Consider the following 22,176-nt stretch of genomic DNA (forward strand, 5'->3'; position numbering starts at 1 on the left):
AACCCATGTATGGCCAGTAATCCGAAGCTAACTCTAAAATCCCCCAGTGAAGTTTTACTTGCTTCTACAGGCAAAGGTTGAGCAATATTCTTTAACAAAACATTTTACTCCATGCAATTAAAAAAAAAGTTAAGAAAAGATTTACCAAACTGTTTTGTATTTAAATTGGCAAACTAAAATGAAACATTAATACACAAAACTTTCTAGAAAAGAATCTTTAAGACTTAAGTTAAAAATTATATTGATATCAACAACTCTTTTTCAAATCAGGCAAAAAATAAAAAGGACATAACCCAAAATACTTACAACACACTACCGAAAGTTTTTTTCTGAGTAACAAGAAAAAAACCAAATAGCTTATAAATACACATACACTAACAAATCTGTCATGCTATGGCTCTGAGATTTTTACCTGTTGAGCCTTTTCAAGCTGGATATTTCCTATTTCTTCTTTTAGAGCCTCTATTTCCTGTTTCAAATCCTTGACAATGACAAAACAGACAAGATTGGACAATGGAAACATAGAAATTGACATAAAATGCAATGTACAGACAAACACATGAAATTAAATGATATTCACTAAAGCTGATAAACAAAAATACAAAACACAACATTTTCACTCTCCCAGTACCTGTATGGTTTTCTCCTTATTAGCAACTTTGAGAACTTCCGCTTCCAGAAGCTCTTCCACAGACTTGATCTTTCCATCCTTTTCATGGATCCTTAGATGAAGAAATGCAGTATTAGACTTTATTAGAAAATAGCACCAAATCATGAATGGGGCTATCCAAATTAACTCTTCCCATTTTAAGTAAGATAGCAACGTATCTTACAGACAAGGAAAAAAAAATACTTAAAACTCTTCCCAAATGAGAATTAATCATTATATACCAGATGGCTGGAAGCAATAAACACAAAGAGAAGCAGGTGACATGCTCTGAAAGAGCAGAGGGAATATTAAGAGTACCCTGAGGGACACTAGGGAGAATCAAGTTCCTCTCAACAATACTGGCTTCCAGAGTTCTGAAAGCAGTGGCAGAACTTCTATACAATAATGGCATCAAACTTACACGCACCTCAAGTGGGTACATGATCTTTCTATCCAGTATAACAAGTTTTTTTTAAGTAGTTCTTACTGCAACAACAGAAAATTAGCAATTTGATGCCAGAAGTTCAGAAAATAAATGGAATCAATTATAGAAATAGAGGTTTTAGCGATCATACTGCCCCAAGAAAGCACAGCTAACTTCTCTAAATCCACCAGCAAAAAATTCTAGAGTGGAAGGTAAAACTATTAACATACATCAACTACCTCAATTACATGATAAAACAAGATTTATGAGCACTAAGGAAATGGACCAAAAGAGAAAGACCAGTTTTAAAAGGTCATCACTTACACTTTCTTAAGTTCTTCAACTAGAGATGCAAAAGAAACCTGGAAATAGGAGGGTAACTACTTAGTAATCTGCTCAAAATATAAATGACTTCAGAAATAGAGAAGTATATTATCCTTAAATTTTCCACTATACCAAAATCCAAATGAGAAAAGTAAACCCCAGAATTCCTTCTAGATTTTTTTAAATGTCATAATGATAAAAATGAAAAGCACTCTGAAAGTAAGTAGCTTTAAGGCTATTTACAGTTAAGTGTAGACCAAAATAAAAATCAACATGTTACAATTATTCAATTAATAATTCTAACCAGATGAAAAGGAAAACCAACTAGGAAACTGCCCAATTTCAGAGAGCTTCTTCTAATTTAGAGTCTTGCATTATACTTGTACACTCAAAACCTTCTATTGCTGTAGTTAAGCAGCAATGACATCTTATCTAGAGCACTTTACCCAATGCCTGGCATACAAGTCAGCATTCAATAAAATGCAGCTTCTAGTACAGTTAATTAAGTCAGTAATCTTCAGATGAAAACTTTGATTGACAAATTTCACATTGGTGAAGGGAGGAATTAACAAGAGATTTGCTCTATTTGAACCTAAGAGGCTTGTCCATTGTTTAAAAGAGAACAGCTGCAGGCTCTCCTGAATACATTACCTGATCATTCTGCTTAGCCTTTAACTCTTGAACTTCTTTCGTCAGAGATGAATTTTCTGTTCTTATTGCCTTTTTCAAAGACATATAAACACAACATACTTTAACTTTCTAAAAAAAATTAGCTATCTTCAAAATACCCTAGCTTTGCATTTTTCTTTAGCTGCTTCTTTCCCTCTCTGGAAGGTTCAGAAATCTCCTTGTCACCCATGTCTATAATTCTTTAACTTCTATATAGCCAAATGGAGCTTTAATTCATTTATCCCCACAAGTATTTCTGCTTATGTTTCCACAACGTCAAGAGCATGTTGTATACCACTCAAGTCATTTCTCCCCCTAAACTCAAATACATCTTTTAACATTTCTTCCAGCAAGAAGAAATCTAGTTAGTTAAGGCTAATGATAATCAAAAACAGAACTGTAGACTCTCATTTTGCTGGTTTCCAATACTATTTCATTAACTTATGAAGTCTGCTAGTTATCATTTGGTTATGATTTGGGCAATGGTGGAAGTAGGGAGTATCTATTCCATTAAGAAAGTGAATGCTACAATCAACTGTGCATCTTTGTATTCCTCATAAAATGTTACATTTCATGAAAAAAGATAAATTCATAAGATGTGGTTACTATTATGAAGTTTTGAAAATTAGGGGGAGAATCTAAAATTATAGTAAATCTCATTCATGTTCACTGACTAACCCAAACAAGGAAAACAAATCTATAAAATGCTTTACATTCAGCTCTTCCTCTTTTGTGGCCACCTGAATAAGTCCAGTTTCAAGTAATTCTTCCACTGTCTTCAACTTCTCATCTTTTTCTTGAATGCTAAATTATAAATTTAAAACATATGAATTAACTATTTTTCAAGGTAAATGTTATCACTGCTAAATATTTTACATCAATCAACTCCTGGGTCCATCATTTCTTATAAACTTAATTCTAGAAAGTTTTGTGAGAATCTCTGATCATGGTCTAAGGGTACTGTTTCTTTAACAATAAGTAAAACGTGTTCAAGTAATATCTGCCTACATGCTAGCCTCCACAAATAAAATCACCACCACACAGAACGCCACAAACCTAACGTAAGCCCAAATCAAATCAATCAACAGCATATCATGCTCTTCCATTTTGAAGTACAAAGAGCATTTTAACAATCTAGATTAATATAGTTAGTAATCCTGTTACCTCAAATTTGTTAGAAATGAGTCATTAAAATATAAAAAGAAAATTTTAAACTCTTACCATTTTTCCATTTGTTCCACAACATCTTTATTAGGCTAAGATAAAAATCACCCAAAAAAAAGAAAAAGTTTAATTTTACCAAGTTTGATGAGGTTAAAACTAGTTTAGAAATAGAATTCTATGAAAATCACTTAGTTTTCATTAGATCCAAAATTTAGGAAGGCAACACACACTTGAAGACTGCTAAAAATTAAAGAACTATTTAAACCAGAACACACGAAACAGTAGAGAAGCAATTACAAAAAAGGCATAGAAAAAAGTATAATATGGGGTATTCTAATTTTTTAATTACTATAAAAGAAAAAAGAACAAAAAGATAAGTTGCTTCTTCTATATCAATTCTTCAAATATAAAAACTCAAAGCTCTAAAGCCTTGAAGGCCAAGAAAGAGGCTTCGTTCTTTATTCTTATAATTGACTATTTTGACTTTTTAAAAACTATGATACAACATTTATATGGGCAAGTGCAAAAATCCTGTGTACAAATCAATGAATTTTTAACATGTAGATACTATGTGACTGCCACTTACACAATACATAGAATGTTTTAAAACTGATTGTAAATTGCAGAAGCAGCACATGAACAAATTCTCCTTGTAAACCATTAAAACATGAAAACTGACTTCTACTTCTAACCACTTTCCTTCTAGCACCTCCCCGGAAACACACAAGTCCCCACTGCTAGGATCTGTGTCCAGAGGGGCTTCCTTCCCCCTGGCATTCTCAACCCTTCAGGCAGCTAAGCCGCCCACCAAAACACGCTTGGGGTCTTAAACATTTTCCCTGTCCATCTCAATTTCTACTGGCACTCTCCTAATTTTGCTAGTTTCTTCCTCTTCCCCAATTTTATTATAATCATTTTTCAAAAATACTATTAATTTTTCCATTGCCAAATCCAAGTCCTAAGACTTTATCTCCTACATATTTCTAAAATTAACCCCCTTTTTCTTGAATGCCTGTGGTTAGGCTCTCTGCTTCCCTCATCTCAAATATCAAAATACCATACAATCCTTTTCTCTGCATATAGTCTGTAAGGACTATTTTGTGAGAGGTACAGGCAGAACTTTCCAATGGAAAAAATTTTCTTATCATCAGAAAAGAAACAGGACCTGTCAAAAGTATATTAAGTCAGGTTTATAAACTATGAAAATAAATCATGTAATAAGTTTATAAATCTTTTATCAAGATTGATTTTGTCCATCTTTATTTTTGATGAATGCCATCTCACATAAAGATTTAACAAAAAATTTATAAATATTCATGGTGATGGATGTTAACAACTAGACTTATGATCATTTCATGTTCTATACACAAAGAAGTCATTATGCTGTACACCTGAAACTAATTTGTTGTATGTCAATTATATCTCAACTGGGAGAAAAAAAAACTTAACACTATTATTTGCACCTTAATCATTTACTGAATTATATTTTTAATCCTACATACTTCTCCCCCACACAAATTCACACACTTCATTGTTACCAGAGTGATCCAAAATGTTATTTTCATCCTTGTAATATTCTTCAAGGTTTTACGAACATGCTAGATCACGTTCATGGTCCTTACACAGCATACAAAGTCCTTCATGATTGGGCCCTAGGCAATCTTTCTCCACTCTTTACACCTCATACTTTGTGCTTTGACAACATGTCAATATATTCTGAATACACCAGTCTGGTCATACACTGCCATGATTTTTAACACTGTGTCCCCTCAGCTGTTGGAAAAATTCAAGGCCATTTTTTCAATATTGGGTTTAGCTGTCCCTTCTCTGTGGTGCCTCTTCAGCCTCTCTCTCCTCCATATGGAATTAACTCATTATCTCTTCTTCTAAATATATAGCACAGTTCAATAATTTTATTCATCAGACTTTTCCGTGTTACACATCTATCTCCACACTAAGCCACATTCTTGAGGGCAGGAACCAAGTCTCATTCATGTCTATAGCCTCAGCATGTAGGAGAGTATCCAGCATAGACTCCATTCATAAGTAGATATAATAAAATCAATTTCCTTTAACAAGGTTACAGTGTAACAAGTATTCTTGGTCAAGAGCTCATCAAATACTCAGTTCTAGAAAACTGACCAGCTTAGCATCTATTCAACCTTCTTATTTTATACATAATTGGCCTAATCCAATCCAATTTTGTTCTCTCTGGATGATCTCCAAAACTACATTTTATTCTGCAATTCTATACAACCAGAAAACAGGGCAAAGAGAAAAAATTTCCTACTCCTATAGTTTTTACTTAATAATCCTGATCATTGAATCTTCAAAACTACTAGAATAAGAATGAAAATGCTGCTTTGTTTAAAAGAGCTAAAAAAGAACGAAAGACAGTAAAAAGGATACCTCAGAACCCAGCATCCCCAGAAGTTTTATTTTATTCTGAATAAATGAGATCTTAGTAACTGATTTATTTGTATCTCTATCCACAGGCCTGTATCCAAATGGAGCCTTCCCTTCTTTAGTGTATAAACAGGTTTACCTTACCTCATATTTTTTGTCTTTCTGCTTCCTACACCAGAAGAAACAACAACCAGGCACCATTACTGGTTCCTGTTTTAATAAGCTCAATCTTTTCCTCCCAGATAAAAATCCAAAGAGCAAAAAGATTGATTTTTTTTTTTTTTAACATAACTAGACTGTTCATCTCTCAACTGTCGCTTGGAATTCTGACTGCTGGGTAGGAAGGGGTTAAAGAGAGATGGAAATTAAAGAAATTAAGATTATACTAATGTTTCTCTCTTCTTTCACTAGCAATAGCAATAAAAATGAACAGCAAAGAAGCCAAAGAGATGGTTCTATGGTCTGCCAAGATGACAGAGTTAAGTTACAGCTACAACCAAAACATACCCATCATAAGTTACATGCTTCCTAAACTATTTTTAAAAGACAAAGCTGTAAGAACAAGAAAAATTCTAAGAATTACCAAAGAGAACATCTTAAATTAGTACCACAAAGTTTCCCCACCTATCAAATTCTTTCAAATTAATTTTTTAAATTTAGCGATAAAATTTAAATTTCATAAGACTATTTTTTGTTAAAACAAAATCTATCACATGCTAAAAGTTGTCATTTTTACAGAATACCTAAAGTACATAGAAACCTTAGCAGTTGATGGAAGGCTAACTCAGTTAAGGTAGAAATTAGAGAAGTTTCTTTTTTAATATTAACTTTCACATATTATGGGGAATTTTATGTAAGATATTAGAATGTCAATTCTTAAGTCCTCATATTCTTTAAGGAAAAAGAAAAATTTGAGGCTAGTGATTTTTTCTTACCTAATGAGGGAGAATACATTTTTAGTACAGAACTAAAGGATTAAAAGATTTTAAAGTTAAAAGAGTTTTAAAGATTCAGGTTTTCCGTTTAAATGTAAGTAAGCATAACCAACACCTTTAATACTGGAGTTCCAGGACAGATTCATCTGTTCCCAGACATTTGTTTTACCTCCTATGAAGTTAATTTTATAAGTATTTAAAGCTTATATATTGAAATACGTGTCCCAGAAACTCTGATAACCAACTGAAAATTTACATTCTGCTTTTCTGGGTAAGAATTAATACAACCAAAAACTATCAATCTTATTTTACCTAATTTAAGTCATTAATATCACATCTCACACCTAGTATTTTTATGTTGCTACTAAAATGTTAAATGCTGCCAGCTAGACTGTAACCAGAAACTATGAGGGCGAAAGTCTTACATTTGATGAAACAGATCTCTTACAAACTATGCCCCAACAAAGGGAAATGAGAATAAGATTTAAGAATAAGCCTTCAATATTATTTTAGCATTACAGTGGCATGAAGTCATGTCCCTGCACTGCACCAAATATCATCAGTTTAGCATTATCTCCTCTACTGCCTTTTGTTTGGAAGGATGAAGCACATACAAGTAATAAAGATTATGCAAGGCACTTACTATCATATACTTCTTGAAAAGTAAACAGATGTTAACAAAATACTTCCACAGTATTTGGCACAGTTTAGTAGCTAAATCAATTCAATACCCGCATAATGTGAATTTTAATATAAAAAAGAAAGCATTCATCTGTGAAAGGAAGTGCTATCATCTGCAATAACTGCAGTTTCTAATACTATTAACACTATTAGAGCAACATTCATTTCTATTTTAATGTGTCATCCAATATCAACAAGAGTCGTGTATAAGAAAAGTTTGAAGGCAACTGTTAGGAAAAGCCACAGAATGGACACTGCCTGGGCTCGTTCATGGAGTCACGCTTACTCAGACCGCTACACAGTTGATGGCTTGCTAAAAATACAGGAAAAAGTATGATGACAGTAGGGGGTAGAAAGGAGATGAAAAAATAAATATCCAAAGGGAGAGGAATTAAGGTTTAAGATACCTGCTAAAGACCAAGCCCTGGGCTAAACATTATACATAAACTTCCCCATTTAAATCTAACAAGCTCATGATGTAAAATAACATCTCAGTGTGAAAGACTTGGAATGAAAGGTCTCAGAAAGGTTGCTCAAATTGCTTAATTTGATCAATATAGCGGCTTTTAAGTGCTGATAGCAGGTTTCAAGCCTACTCTCTTTTTAAGAAGTCATGTTGCCTTAGAGAAAAAGGTGAGGCTCCAAAAGTGTAAGGTCTTTTATCCTGAGAGCCAACTGTATCAAAAGGATTTAAATGCTTTCTATGTGTCCTATTGCACTTTTGAAAAAATGCTTTTTAGTATTAGCTTCCTCTCAGGGAAAAAAATTACATTTTCCTTAATGTAGATACCTGATAAGCACAAGATGAATAGAAATGCAATGAAAAGATGTATCTATCCCTTAATAAAACAAACTCCCAGAAATGAATGAGTTGGTTAATATTTAAGAAGAAGAACCAGATCTTGTTAATATTAGATAGTACTACCCTGTGATTCACAAAAGCCTTACCTGTTCAGAAACAAGAGTCTGTAGCTTCTGAACTTCTAACTGCAATGCTTTGTTCTGGTCATTTAGAATCTGAAAGAAAGAATCTCAGAGTTTGCTACTTTATTAAGAAAAGGTAACCAACCAATCATTTCAATGGGTTTAAAAAAAAAATCAAACCGTATTATTCAAGTACTCATAAAGTGACAGGTAAATTAAGTATAAGAATGCAAATCTCATGTGGTTTCATTTTCCAGTTTCAATGAATATGTATTTCCAAAACATAGAAATACAGTCCTAGTATATAAAGTACATGTACAATTCATGAGAGAAACAAAGGCAAGAGAAATATAGCTTAAAATAAATCTCCTTATAGCTTGCAGCCCATTGATAGACGCCTGAAACATGCAGAGTGTGACCTTCCTCCAGCAACTCATGGCTGCCTTAGTACCTTAATGATTATGTTTCACTAAAAACTATTTTAACTTTAACAGCAGCTAGCCCCTCAAGATCCTGAAAGCCTTGCTTTAAAATTCCTTAGAAACTTACTTCATCTCTATCCCCCCTCCCTCCACAAACTTAAAATCACATAATCACAATCCCAGAGCAGTTCTTTCTGCCCACAGGTCCTGTCCCCACGTTTAAATAAAATGACCTTTTGCACCAAAAACGTCTCAATAATTCTTTCTTAGGTGTTTGCTCCTGAAACCCACTTCAGATCATCACAATGATGTCTAAAAACAGTTTCTGAGCCCCCTAATTCAGTCATGTGCTTTATCCCAAAACAGTGTTAATACTGTGCTTAGAATTGTTTCATGTGTATTTCAAAGAATTCAAACAGTCTGTGCCAATTGAGTCGTGGGAAGTGCTACTTTGATAAGTATTTATGGCGTTCTTATAAAATAAATGCAAAAAGAAGAAGAATGCAAATCTTATGCACATGAAGAGATGCACCCTGGTGATAAGAAGGCTTTACAATCTTCAAGCTGAGCGGCCATGACCAGAAACTAGCAGGGCACCATCAATGAAGGCAGTTAAAACCAACATAGACCACCAACTAAAAAGTGCACAGCAAACACTGAGGCAAAACAAATCTCAAAAGTCTATTAGAACAGATAAGATAATCTAAGACAAATAAGTACATGATAAAATGCACTGGTTGTAAAAGCCCTCAAATAAACTTTGGTAACACTGCACCAGACTGATTTCATTTAACAACTAGTATTTCTAGGACACTTGGGTGGCTCAGTAGGTTAAGTGTTTGACTCTGGATTTTGGCTCAGCGCTGCACTTACAGTGCAGAGCCTGCCTTAGAGTCCTTCTGTCCCTCTCCCTTTGCCCCTTCCTCACTCATGCTCACTAGTGCCCTCTCTTTTAAAATAAACTTAAAAAAAAATCCTAGTATTTCTAGATTCACAACTGAAAACTAAGCTCAGTTGACAAGCTTACTCACATACCTTAAATTCTTCCATTTTGTTTGAAATTTCACATTGTAGCTGTTCTTCAAGCAATCTTATTTGATCATCCTTTACATGCATACTAGGAGAAAGACAATCAATTAAAATACTTCATACTTTCATAAAGTTTACATAAATTATGAGTAGCAACAATTTCTGCAATTATAACTGAACATAAATGTAGGAATGGCTCCAAAGACAGTAATATTTTAATCACCTTTTCTGCATCTTCTCCAGTTCACGTGCTGCAGCAGCCTGTGTTTGAAAGGAGATGAGAATTGCATTATTTCTCATGAAATGGAAAACTATTCATTTGTTCACTTAGTTTTATATACTGAAAAGCAATTCATGTATTTGGGAGTCAATAAAATAAAAGCAATATCATACATATTTCTGTAATACTTTTTGCTGTCCCAATATTCTGTACTCCTCACTATCAAATTTTATCCTAATAAAAGTATATAGTGTTTTGATTAAATGGCAGAAGGCTAAAACAAATCAGCACATTAAGAGTGTTTTAATGTATTCCTCGGAGATCCTAAAGGTGATTAATTCATTCAATCGAAAATTAGTTTCACCATGAAAACAGCAATATCTAGGTGGGTTGTGAGTGTCATGGTCAAATAGAAGAGGCTTTCAACAATACACCATGGTGGAGCCTGGGTGGCTCAGTCAGTTAAGCAGCTGACTTCAGCTCAGGTCATGGTCTCACAGTTTGTAGGTTCAAGTCCCGCATTGGGCTCTGTGCTGACAGCTCAGAGCCTGGAGCCTGCTTCTGATTCTAAGTCTCCCTCTCTCTCTCTGCCCCTCCCCCACCTACGCTCCATGTCTCTCTCAAAAATAAATAAACGTTAAAAAAAATTTTTTTTAAATCATACAGCCAAACACAAGTAACCATTCTATTTACTATGTATATCGATCAAATTAGGGCTGGCAATACCAATGCAGATAAGTATAGACTAAGTGAAACTCTGAGGTAAATGTTTAACAGCAATGAAGATCTACCTACCTGTTCATTTGCCAGTTGCTGTAACTTTTGCACTTCAGCTTTTAATAAGAAATTCATATTCTGTGTATCCTAGAAGGAAAAATATTAGAAGCTTTTTAATATAACTGACCCTATATTTTGTAAAGCATCTCTTCTACCTAAGCAAATGTCTCAAATTACAATTTCTTAAAGCAGAAAAGGAAACCATTTCCTGTGATGTAACATATGTCCCAAATTACTATGAATTACAGCATATGAGGAAAGCCCTCTCAACTTTTCTTAGAAGGCTAAAAAGGATTTTGTAGAAAAGAGATAGACACTTTTAAAATGAATGTAGGTTATTTTCCATTCTTGATAGACATTCATACTGATTACCATACCAGATAATTCAATGCCGGTAAAATACTGTCACCATTTGTAAAAATCACTGTACCTTAAGTTCCTCCTCTTTACTTGTTAAGTGATCGTGTTCATTTGCTAAAGAATCTTCAGTCTGTTTTATCTGCTTATCCTTTTCAGCAATCCTTTAATAGAAAATACATTTATACATTCAATAAACATTTAGAAGTCAAGTCACAAATCCAAGGATTAAAAGCCTTAAATGTGGTCATGCTTATTTAAGTAGTTTCTCATGCAGCTGTACCCTCCATTTCTATAGCTCCTTTCAGTTTAGTAATAACTATCCTATGTATTATTACAACTCCCTAAAATACATATCCCTATTTTAAAACTTGAGGTGAAAAGAAGTAATTTAAGCTTACAAACCTGGCAATGTGAAAGCCACATTTCAGGTCTTCTGAACTCAAAGCAAATTAAACAATAAACTAAAAACAGAACCTTGTTTTGGGTATACCACCATATAGTTAAGATACAGTTAAGATTGTGTTTCATAAGGTACAGCTACTTATTAGACACAAGAGTAATTTACTTCCATTAATCTCAAATCCCAATTCTCTCTTCACATAACTGCTAAAGTCCAAATAAAAGAAAGGTTCCTCAACTCTTTCACAATAAGGACATCAAAACACAAAATATGCAATGTTTAGGAACTCAACTCATGAGGGAAAGAGGAGAGTAAAGTTGCTCCAAATCTACTTGAGAGTATTTTCTGAACAAGTTAGAATATAAAGTAAATTATAAGTGTTGATAAAACAGGCATCAGCTAGTGGTGACTAAGTAATTATAAGAGAAGTGTAGAAAGGCAGGCTTACACTTTATGTAATTCTTCTGCTAGAACTGAAGCGGAGGTCTAAGAAAGAAAAACAGTGTCAACATAAAAGCATGTAAAAAAAAGTTTGAAAGTTGTATAATAATCAAATAAAGCTTCAAAAATTAAAAAAAATTAATGTACATCAAGTTGTTGAAGGAACATCTGGCCCATCATGAATGTTCAATGAATTGTAGCTATTGTTCTAAAAGCAACTTTGATCACTAACGAACAGTATTAGTTAACACAGAACAGTTCAAATAAAACAAACTGCCAGGCCTGGAAACTGTATAAATAAGTAACAAATATATAGGAAAAACATCCAGAAAGGCCATTTTTCATCTTTATCTTAGTAACAACTTCCAATAATGAAATGATACAGTTCACGATTAAGGTAACAACTGAATCATTTGGTAATACCCATGTTCATCTTCACTTTTCAAGAACGTACTTACAGCATTCTCTAAGTATTTAATTCCTGATAAATTTTCTAGAGCTAACTCTCAGCAAGTAACTTAAGATTTCAATCCACTCGGAGTTGATAATTTATATACACATGTATGTTTCATATATAGACACCCTCTCCTATCATAGATATTCTTACCCAATTCATTTTAGATGACAGTCTCTACAAAGAAAGCAACCAGAAAAAAACATAACATGCAATCTCAAAAGTTTTGGGAGTTTGAATTTGCCTAAACCTTAAAAACAAGTTAACATTAAAACTTCATTTTAACACAGAAAAATGACTTCTATTCTAAGCTAATACTTTTTCTAATTTTTTTTTAATTTTAAAGTTGAAGAATTGAAACTGAAATTAACAGTAGGTATATTAAGTACTTAGAAGTTTTTTCTCTTTTTCTTAATATTGTATTATAGATATATACACTTTAGAATAGATACATGTTACACAGCAATGTAGCCAAAGAAGAACCAGTCTTACAATACAACTTGCAAAACTCTGGAAGGTGTTCCCATTTACTAAACAGAAATTTTAAAATGATCTTTGGCATATATAATCTGAGATTAACATATATAATTAACATAATGCTACCATATGACGGTATCCAAAGTTTTCCCTTATGGCTATTCAATATTCAGTAAGCATTTTTATTATATAAACCACTATTCTTAACACCATTTGGCCAATTTCTTCTGTTTTGTGTCAAGATTATCAACATTTTTTCCTCCTATGATAAAACTCCCTATTAATTGGAGTTGGATTTCTTTCTTGGTGTTTTCCCATAGCACTATACATAATCATCAGAGCACTTAGCAATCAGGTTCATCACTGTTGACTGACTAGTCTCCCAACTACTAATTTAGTGCTTGGCACTTAACAGGCATTCATATGACTATTTACATAGTTAAACAAAAAAAAAGTAAAACAAACAAACAAACAAAAAAACAGTAGCAGCAACAGCAGCTATTAGTAATGATAAGCAATATAAAAGTACAATTACCTGGGCTGCTATCTGGGAATGGAATTGTTGAATTTGAGCTTTCAAAGCCTCATTCTGCTCCAAAATATCCTTTCATAAATAGCAACCAAAAAGGAGAGGGGAGAAAAGTGTGCTGTTAATAAATACATCAACATATATGAACAAAATAACGTATCACCTTCTGGTTATCTTTAAAAAGGCATTCGTAGGTTCCTAAAGGCATAATTTAAACAACAATGACTAGACATCTATTTTGAGAGTTGATTTATAAGGCTTAAATTAAGAATAAGTTGTGCTGTTTGTAATCTTAACACAAAGAATTTAAGACCGTGAGGACATCTTTAGGTACATATTCAAACACACTATACAGTAACAACTGCTTAAAGATTAAGTTAAAATCAGCACTCTAGAATTAGGATCAAGCAGGCTATCTTCTCTCTTCTACAGAGACACATTCAGCCACTGCCCACCTTTATTTTTTAAAAACAGAGAAAATTAAGAGCGCCTGAGTGCTCAGTCAGTTGAGCATCCAGCTTTGGCTCAGGTCATGATCTCAGTTTCTGAGTTCGAGCCCCGTATCGGGCTTGCTGCTGTCAGCACAGAGCCCGCTTCAGATCTTCTGTCTCCCTTTCTCTCTGCCCCTCCTGTGCTGGTGCTCTCTCTCAAAAATAAACATTAAAAAAAAATTAAAAAACAACACAAAACAAAATAAAATAAAAGCAAGGGAAAATTAGATACCTGAACTTGCATCTGTAAAGACTCTTCTTTGGCCACCCTTTTTTGCTCCGATTCCATTAACTGCATTAGTCTTTGTTCCAACTGTTGTTTTGATACCAAGGTATCTGTAAGCTTACTATGCAGACTCTGTACTTCATTTTCTTTGGCCACAAATTTACTCTGTAAATCTGTAACAGAACACTACATTTTACAAAGGTCTCTTCCTTTGCTTGGGTACTACTACCCATCTTTAGTGTGGGCATGATCTCCTCTAAAAATCACACCTTGGATCTTTCCTCTTATTTCCCTACTGCATGTGGTTCGCCTGAGCAGCCTTGGCTTTGCCTCATCACAGAACCTGCCACACTGTACTAACTCGTCTCACCCAGGAGCAAGCTTCTTGAGATCAGAGATTGCTTTTTCTCCACACCCAGAACTATGTCCAACCAAGGCTCATACATAGTACATACTCAATAAACATGTTAACTGAATTGTACAGGATTGTTTAAAACTGTTGTATCATTTCTTGAAAGCATTCATTTCCCCAAAGACACTTAGGAAATTATCTAGTGTATTTCTTATAAATTCCCTGTACTCTCCTATCTGAAAAACAGAAAAAGATGCTAAGGGCTAACAAATGCCCTAACAAGACACTAATAACAGAATGAAACACAACTCAAAAAAGAACACCTGATAATTAAACATGTAATGGTCATACCCAGGATTAGAACTCAAAAAAGCACAATATTTCTTTACCAGCAACAGTAAAAGTTAAAACACTGAATTAATGCCTTCAAATTTCTGTGGGGGGAAATTATTGATAACCTAGAACTCTACCTTCCAAACTACCAAACATGAAGGTAAAAAGAATAAAAACATTTCCAGATACGCAAAGCCTCAACAAATGTACCTGAAGGCATACTCTTATGCTACTAAAAGATATGCTACTAAATGAGAGAGGAAAGCAAGAAAGATGGCGGTGACACAGTATCCAACAACAGGCAGTCTCAGGAAGACAGCCATGGAGCCAACCTAGAAAACAACAAGTACTGGAACAGGAAGATGGAGGACTCCAGAGGGTTACCCTACAGAGAGCTAAAAGATTCTCCAGTACCTCTTATGTTGATAAAAGGCAAAAGATTTATACGATCTGAAGAGAAACCAGAGTATCTTATGTTGTGAAGGTGGGAAAGGGAGGAGGGTAAGGAGAGTTTAACCAAAGGTAAAATTTTAAATAAGTAAGGATCAAACAAGTTAAAAACATAAAGCAATAATAAGTTCTAGGAAATTAAATAACACTGCTCATGAGAAGAACTGCAGTTTTAATATTTATCTTGGCTCAGGATTGAGTTACACTGTCCTAATGATGCAAACAATGAATGCTGATATAATCAAAAAGAATGCATACATAGCCATATCGGTAGAATGAGGGGAAGGTGGGAGGGATGGTGTGGGAGGGTTAAGTCCTCATTTCCTATAATAGAAAGTCAACAGATGCCTATTAAGAGATAACAGTTTAAGTACAAATAATATGCTTATTTAGAAATGACAGAAAATACTAAAAGCAAAAGTGACTGCTCCTAGTCAGAGTAAAGCTTTACTGTTTATAGTTACATAGTTTATAGAGAGATCTATAGTTTATAGCTACAATTCTTTGTCAAAATTCATGTGTGTTTCACTGATGAAATATATAAATATTAAAATGTATCTTAACATAAACATAAACTTTATATACAAAGAAAAAGGCCTTTAAATAGTTTGGGTATATTTGAATTTTGAACCAAGGGAAATATGGGGGTTAGGGGGGAGGTAGGTGGAGAGGTGCCAGGTATGGGGAGTCAGAGGAGACCAAAGGTCTAAAAAGCCAAAACTCCGTATGACCTATCTTATTGCTTAGAGCTATTTACTATCTTACTGCCTCTTTTGTGGGAAAAAAGGAGTAAAAGAGACAAATAAGGGGCGCCTGGGTGGCTCAGTCAGTTAAGCGTCCAGCTTCGGCTCAGGTCATTATCTCACGGTTTGTGGGTTCGAGCCCCACGTCGGGCTGTGCTGACAGCTAGCTCAGAGCCTAGGGCCTGCTTCGGATTCTCTGTCTCCCTCTCTCTCTGACCCTCCCCTGCTTGCACTGTCTCTCTCTGTCTCTCAAAAATAAATAAAAGACATAAAAAAAAAATTTTTTTTAAAAAGAGACAAATAATACATATAATACAAGCTCCATTACCTCTCAGATGGATTCATCAAATTAAGAATAAGGAATGAGGGGGGCATACAGGTGGCACAGTCACTTAACCGTCTGACTCCTGATTTTAAAAGGCTCAGGTCATGATCTCACGTTTTATCAGACTGAACCCCGTGTTAGGCTCTGCGCTGCCATCAGAGCCCACTTGGGATTCTCTTCCTCTCTCTCTTCTCTCCCCATCCCTGCTTTCTCTCTCTCTCTCTCTCTCTCTCTCTCTCTCTCTCTCTCACTCACTCTCTCTCTCTCTCCTCAGAGTAAATAAACTTTTAAAAAAAGAAGAATAAGTAATGAAAGTTAACATTTAAGTAAACTGTTTTAACTCAATTATTTGGAATGGTAATGCTTTTTCTGTTTTTCTCTTCACAATACAGGAAATGAGTCCTCCCTTACAAAGGAAAAATGAAGACGTAATCAAGGAACCAAAGGGTATAACTACAGAAACACATAGCTAGGTTCCTATTACTTATAAACTATAATTTTATCTGCAACTTAATGCTTTAAGATAAAGCTAGTAGAATTTTAGAAACTGTGAAGAACTCTTTAAGAAATAAAGGTACTCTGAAAGTATAAAAGCTATTGGCCTAAACAAAAAGGTCAGTTATTCTTTCTTCATATACAGAGGGGAGAAAATTGAACCCAGGATTGTATACTAAGTTTACATGAATACCTTTTCCCCTTACCTTGCTGGGCTGCATCATGCTCTGCTGTTCTCTTCCTGATATAACTCTGGACTTCTTCCCACCTTCTCTCAGCTTCTTGTAGTTGAACCTGAAAAGAGGGTAAGTCAGCACAATCACGAAACTTCAAATAAAAAAAGCATCCTTTATCTTTACTCCTGTCATAAAACTGCTTATTCCAACAGTCTCCTACATTACTAAAATAAGCAGATATGCCCAGACTTATACAAAGATCTTACCAGACACAGCCATTCTATCCTTTGATATGCAGGATTTACAGAAACTGAATGCAGGCAGATAACTATAACTACTACTATATACAATTCATTTAACTAGATCTGTTTTCTATTTCTTACTTTCTTCAGCTGATAGGCTATCAAAAGACAGGATGATATCTTTACTGCTAAATATCAGTAGGTACCTAAAATTCCTATTTAGAGGTGTAGCACAACAGTTCAATGATGACTATAATTTTTAGCATCATTTATCTGCTCATCCATATCCATATTCCATATTCACAAGTTCCAGAAGTAAATATACCACCAAGACAAATTTTAAATAAAAGACAATTGTATCAATCCCCCACAGGGACTTATGTTTTTTTAAAAACTCCAAAAAAATAAAAATCACACTATTTTCCACATTCATTTATTCTCAAAGCCCTCTTAACCACTCTGGACATGCTATCAGGTAGGATTCTACCAAACCTAAGAAATCTAATATATCTGACTTACATAAATATATTCAACAAGCCCTCTCCACAGTAAAAGGGGAAAATTCTGTTCAATGTACAAATGCTGTAAGGTACAAAAGGAACAAATCTATTCCTTGTAGCCTGAGCAACCCCACGCATCACATCTCAGAATGAGCTTCTCAGGGTACTAAGTACCATTCTGGTATCTAAAGAAACTGGTTTTTGTATAGTGTGGCTCAAGTGAAAGCTACTGGAGTCATTTCTTGGTCCTGTGCTAAAGCAAAGGAAAATCATCCATTCCAATAGATAAAAGAAAAAGTTTCTACCGAACTTATTGAGAAGTCCAAGTTAGGGGGTAAGTGATATTGAAGGTAATTTTAACCTCATAATTTTTGTCTCACCGTTACACACCTAATTTCCATATAAAAGAAATTTGACTTGTGTCTGTCAAATCAGCAAATTTCATTTTTCATATCTTCAAACAGTGTGGAACCTCAAACTCAAGCCTATTTTCAATTCTTTCATTACTGCACAAACTTCTATTTGGCAGAGCACTTAGACTTTAAGCCTCAACCTACATTTGTCAAACCTATATACATATTTAGATCCCTAAGTTTAACGTCTACACTATTTATGAAGCAGTAAGTAAAGGTAGGAATACATCACCTTCAACTGAGTAACTGCTTGCTCAGCATTCTTCTTTTGGACTTCCTCTTGCTGTAGCTTTCCTGTTTTCTCAGTTAGCTCATTCACCAATCTAGCATAATCCTGGCGTAGTTTATTTAGTTCAGCAGACTGCCTGAAAACAGGAACTGGATTAGGAACCTTCTATTATTACAAACACATAAAAAGAACAAACAAAACATTTTTATATTAGTTTTTCTAAGTTAGTAATCCCACTTACAGCCAACTGAAACAGAAATGTTGTAAGCAACTACTAATGAAGTTTGGTTGAGTATCATCTCTGAATTACTCTGGTAACAATTAATACAGATTCCAAATTCACCACAAAATAAGCAAAATGGATAACCACACACACGTGAACATAAGTCAACACTGTCAACTTCAAACTGGTGTTCTGAAATCTATTAAAATCAGGCAGAGTGCTTATTCTTGTAGACATGCTACTAGTCTTCCCCAAGGTACATGTTCTCAAAGTATGACCCAGAGCCAATTTCATCACTATCACAAGGAATGTGTCCTAATACACAGATTTCTGGGCTCCATCTCAGAGCCACTGAATCATAATCTTTTAATGAACGTGCCAGATGCTCTTCAGAATAATAGTTTGAGAACTACTCTTAAAGGGGACAGGTATTTTAAAACTTATAAAATGCAGTCTCAAATTTGCAGACAGCATTCCACTGCTAGCACTAGTACTTATCACAGAGGTTCTTCACATAAGCAAGAAAATTGTTTGTGAAAATTAATTCATTTTAAAAACAAATACAGGGGCGCCTGGGTGGCTCAGTTGTTAAGCATGTGGCTTCGGCTCAGGTCATGATCTCACGGGTTGTGGGTTCGAGCCCCGTATCGGGCTCTGTGCTGACAGCTAGATCAGAGCCTGGACCCTGCTTCAGATTCTGTGTCTCCCTCTCTGACCCTCCCCTGCTCACACTGTCTCTCTCTGTCTCTCAAAAATTAAGTTAAAAAAAGCATTAAAAAAAATAAAAACAAATATAAAACACAGAAGTCTACATAATTATTCTGAAACACCATTTTGATGGCTCAAGAAAATATTCTGCCATTCTAATTAAAAAGAAAGTATTTGGAAACATACTTGTTTTCTAGTTGGTTTGTAGTGTTGCTGACAGCATCTCTCAGTATGCCATTTTCCTGCTTCAAGTGAGCTATCTCCGCCTCCATCTGCTCACGAACTTGCTGGAACTAAAATTATTTTACAAGTGTAAGATTTAGAAATAATGACTGCGAAAGCTAACTTTTAAAAGAAACTTTAAGATGAGAATGGAAAAATCATTAATAGAATGAAGTCTGAACCATCCTCAAACAAATATAAAGAAGTATATAAAGGATGGATTTTATTTTGATAGTGATGACTGCAAATACAAGCTGCCACAATACTCAAGAATGCATGTAGATGCCTGCTGCTGTTATATTGAAATTATAAGTAAATCCACATACAGATGTTGTTTTAGAAATAAAAGACATTGAATTTCTTTCTTACCAAACAGATTCATATAGAATTAACCCCACCTTAAACCTATATCAATTTTATGATCGTAGTATTTCTTAATGGAAGATTTTAGTAATCAAAACTTTAAAATCTGAAAATACATTCAAAATATTTATATTAAGTTACAAATTGAGCTATAACCAAATAGATGGCAAATTTATGACACAATAATCTACTAAAATATTCTGGCCTCTTATTTCACAATTACAAAACTAAAAGATACAGAACACTGAGTCTTACACTGCCACAAGGATATATATTATTTTAGAATGTGAAATAATCTTAATAATTTCAACTAAACCTACTCATTTAAGAGAAATTAAAGTATGTGTCTTTATTTTTCAGAGAACTTGTCATCTGGAACCTGTATCTTGGCCTCTAAATGCAATTAAGTTAAAAGAAAAAAAAGAAAAGAAAAATGAGAAATCACCTTCCGTCCTCAATAAAAGATGTTGCTACAAGTACCTGACTAATTTCCAATGACTAGGAAGTAGGAATTATGAAATAGAAAAGATTACGTGAGACTAGGAAAATCAGTTCTTCAATAACATATTTATTTATTAATAGGAAAGAATATCTCAAATGGCTGGGGGGTGGAAAAACAAGAGGACTGGGCCAAATGAAAGCACAGGGCAGTGGAAAGGGTAAGAACCTCACGTGAGATTCATTCACTACTTCTTTGCTATTAGCATATTTCCATGGGGAACACTGGGACTTTGATAACTGTAAATAATAATTTTAAATTTTCAGCAGACTAGCAATGTGATTAAAGTAATATCTTACAAACAAAAATCTGATATTATATGTTGAAATGAAAATGAGAGACCTATTAAAAAAGATGCTATAATGATGCTAGTATAAAATAATAAACTAAGGTAATATCTAATAACTGAATGCAAGAGTACCTAGAAATAAATTATCTTTTAAGATTTCTGAACAAACTGAACTAGGCAAGAGAGAAAGGTCAAAAGATTCAAGCATAAGGATAATAATACCTCAAATACTGGAAAATAAAAACAACTTCATCAAAAGCAAGAGTCTGATTTCAGACATATGTTAAATTTAAGAGCTTCCAAATTTGAAGCATCAACTAGCAATGGTAAAAATTTTTTAAATCATTGGTTCTGCGAGTTCAATTAGGGGAAATATTATAAGCTCACCAAATAAGCAGACCCATACCATCTTCTTCAATAGCCTCTTTATCAATGGTGAAAATGGTATTTCAATCTTAAAAAGAGAGAGAATGAAAACCAACCAACCAACCACCAGTCCAAACTAACTGGCACCGTAAAAATGATGAGTGTGTGGAAAACACAGTAAGAACTGAACCTTGTGTAATGTTGAAAGACTGGTGAAAGTAGTAACAAGAGATGACAGGTCACTTAGGCCAAAACCTTAGGAGTCCTCCTTCATGATCACTTCTCTCTTGCTCTCTCTATTCCATCACTAAGCCCCATCTACTAACTCTTCTGTATCATTCAAACTCAACCTCTCACTGTCAACATATGATTTCAGGCCCTTGTTCTTTAACTTGGATTCCTGCAAAAGCCTTCCAATTATTCCTTGTTCCACACTACTGCCAGAGTAATAATTAAAAATAGGCCCCTGCGTGGCTCAGTTGTTTAAGCATCCAACTCTTGATTTCAGCTCAGGTCATGATCTCACAAACGGTGAGTTCCAGACCCAAGTCGGGCTCTGTTTTGAGAGCGCAGAGCCTGTTTGGGATTCTCCCTCTCTTCCTCTTTCTCAATCTCTCTCTCCCCCCACACTTGCGTGCTCTCCCCTTCTCTCAAAATAAACAAACTTAAAAAAAAAAAAAAGCTAATATAATCACCCTGTTGAGTTGCCTAAGATCCTTTTATGGTTCCCCAGTCTTTCAGTATACAAGGCCCTTTAAGACAAAGGCTCTATTTTTATCTCTTGATCTTCCTCATTCTAGCACTGATTTCCAAACACCACATCTCACTGCATTTCTCAAAGGCTTTTGTCAGTGGGCAATCTCTATCAGAAACACCTGGGGTGAACTCATTAAAAAGCTCCATCCTGAGCCCCAAAATAGACCCATGGAACTATCACCTCTAGGGACGGAACTAAGGAATTACATCAGGTAATAACCCAGTGCCCATTTCTTCACTCTCTGATAATGCCTAATTGTTTCAAAACATTCAATATAGTTTGCATATCATTTCTAACAGGTCTGCTCTATAACCTTCTCCACCTTCCATCCCAATGGTTCTAAAGCGCCCACTGGTTACCTCTCCAGTAATCCTCCCTTATCCACAGGGAATACCTTCCAAGACCCCTAGTAGATACCTGAAACTGCAGAACACTAAACTCTAGGATTTTCCCCATACATACATATCACTAATTTATAAATTAGAAACA

The 22,176-nt window shown here is 34.5% G+C and overlaps 1 protein-coding gene across 7 annotated transcripts in view; it reads right to left on the reverse strand.

Moving 5' to 3' along the window:
* The window catches only part of KTN1 (kinectin 1), an 88,657-nt gene that overhangs the window by 32,749 nt on the left and 33,732 nt on the right, over positions 1 to 22,176 (reverse strand). For 5 of the 7 annotated variants that reach the window (XM_029950570.1, XM_029950568.1, XM_029950574.1 and 2 more), the window contains 17 exons: positions 19,378 to 19,484; positions 18,264 to 18,396; positions 16,907 to 16,994; positions 14,009 to 14,175; positions 13,292 to 13,360; positions 11,833 to 11,870; positions 11,055 to 11,145; positions 10,643 to 10,711; positions 9,851 to 9,888; positions 9,634 to 9,715; positions 8,201 to 8,269; positions 3,288 to 3,322; positions 2,780 to 2,870; positions 2,049 to 2,117; positions 1,398 to 1,435; positions 632 to 722; positions 413 to 481 (listed from right to left, as the gene is read on the reverse strand). In XM_029950570.1, coding sequence (XP_029806430.1) covers positions 413 to 481; positions 632 to 722; positions 1,398 to 1,435; positions 2,049 to 2,117; positions 2,780 to 2,870; positions 3,288 to 3,322; positions 8,201 to 8,269; positions 9,634 to 9,715; positions 9,851 to 9,888; positions 10,643 to 10,711; positions 11,055 to 11,145; positions 11,833 to 11,870; positions 13,292 to 13,360; positions 14,009 to 14,175; positions 16,907 to 16,994; positions 18,264 to 18,396; positions 19,378 to 19,484 — 1,344 coding nt within the window. The remainder of the gene's footprint in view (positions 1 to 412; positions 482 to 631; positions 723 to 1,397; positions 1,436 to 2,048; positions 2,118 to 2,779; positions 2,871 to 3,287; positions 3,323 to 8,200; positions 8,270 to 9,633; positions 9,716 to 9,850; positions 9,889 to 10,642; positions 10,712 to 11,054; positions 11,146 to 11,832; positions 11,871 to 13,291; positions 13,361 to 14,008; positions 14,176 to 16,906; positions 16,995 to 18,263; positions 18,397 to 19,377; positions 19,485 to 22,176) is intronic. The other 2 variants (XM_029950569.1, XM_029950573.1) reach the window with 1 other exon arrangement.

This window comes from Suricata suricatta, chromosome 9, assembly GCF_006229205.1.
Source record: "Suricata suricatta isolate VVHF042 chromosome 9, meerkat_22Aug2017_6uvM2_HiC, whole genome shotgun sequence".
Classification (NCBI taxonomy): Eukaryota; Metazoa; Chordata; class Mammalia; order Carnivora; family Herpestidae; genus Suricata; species Suricata suricatta.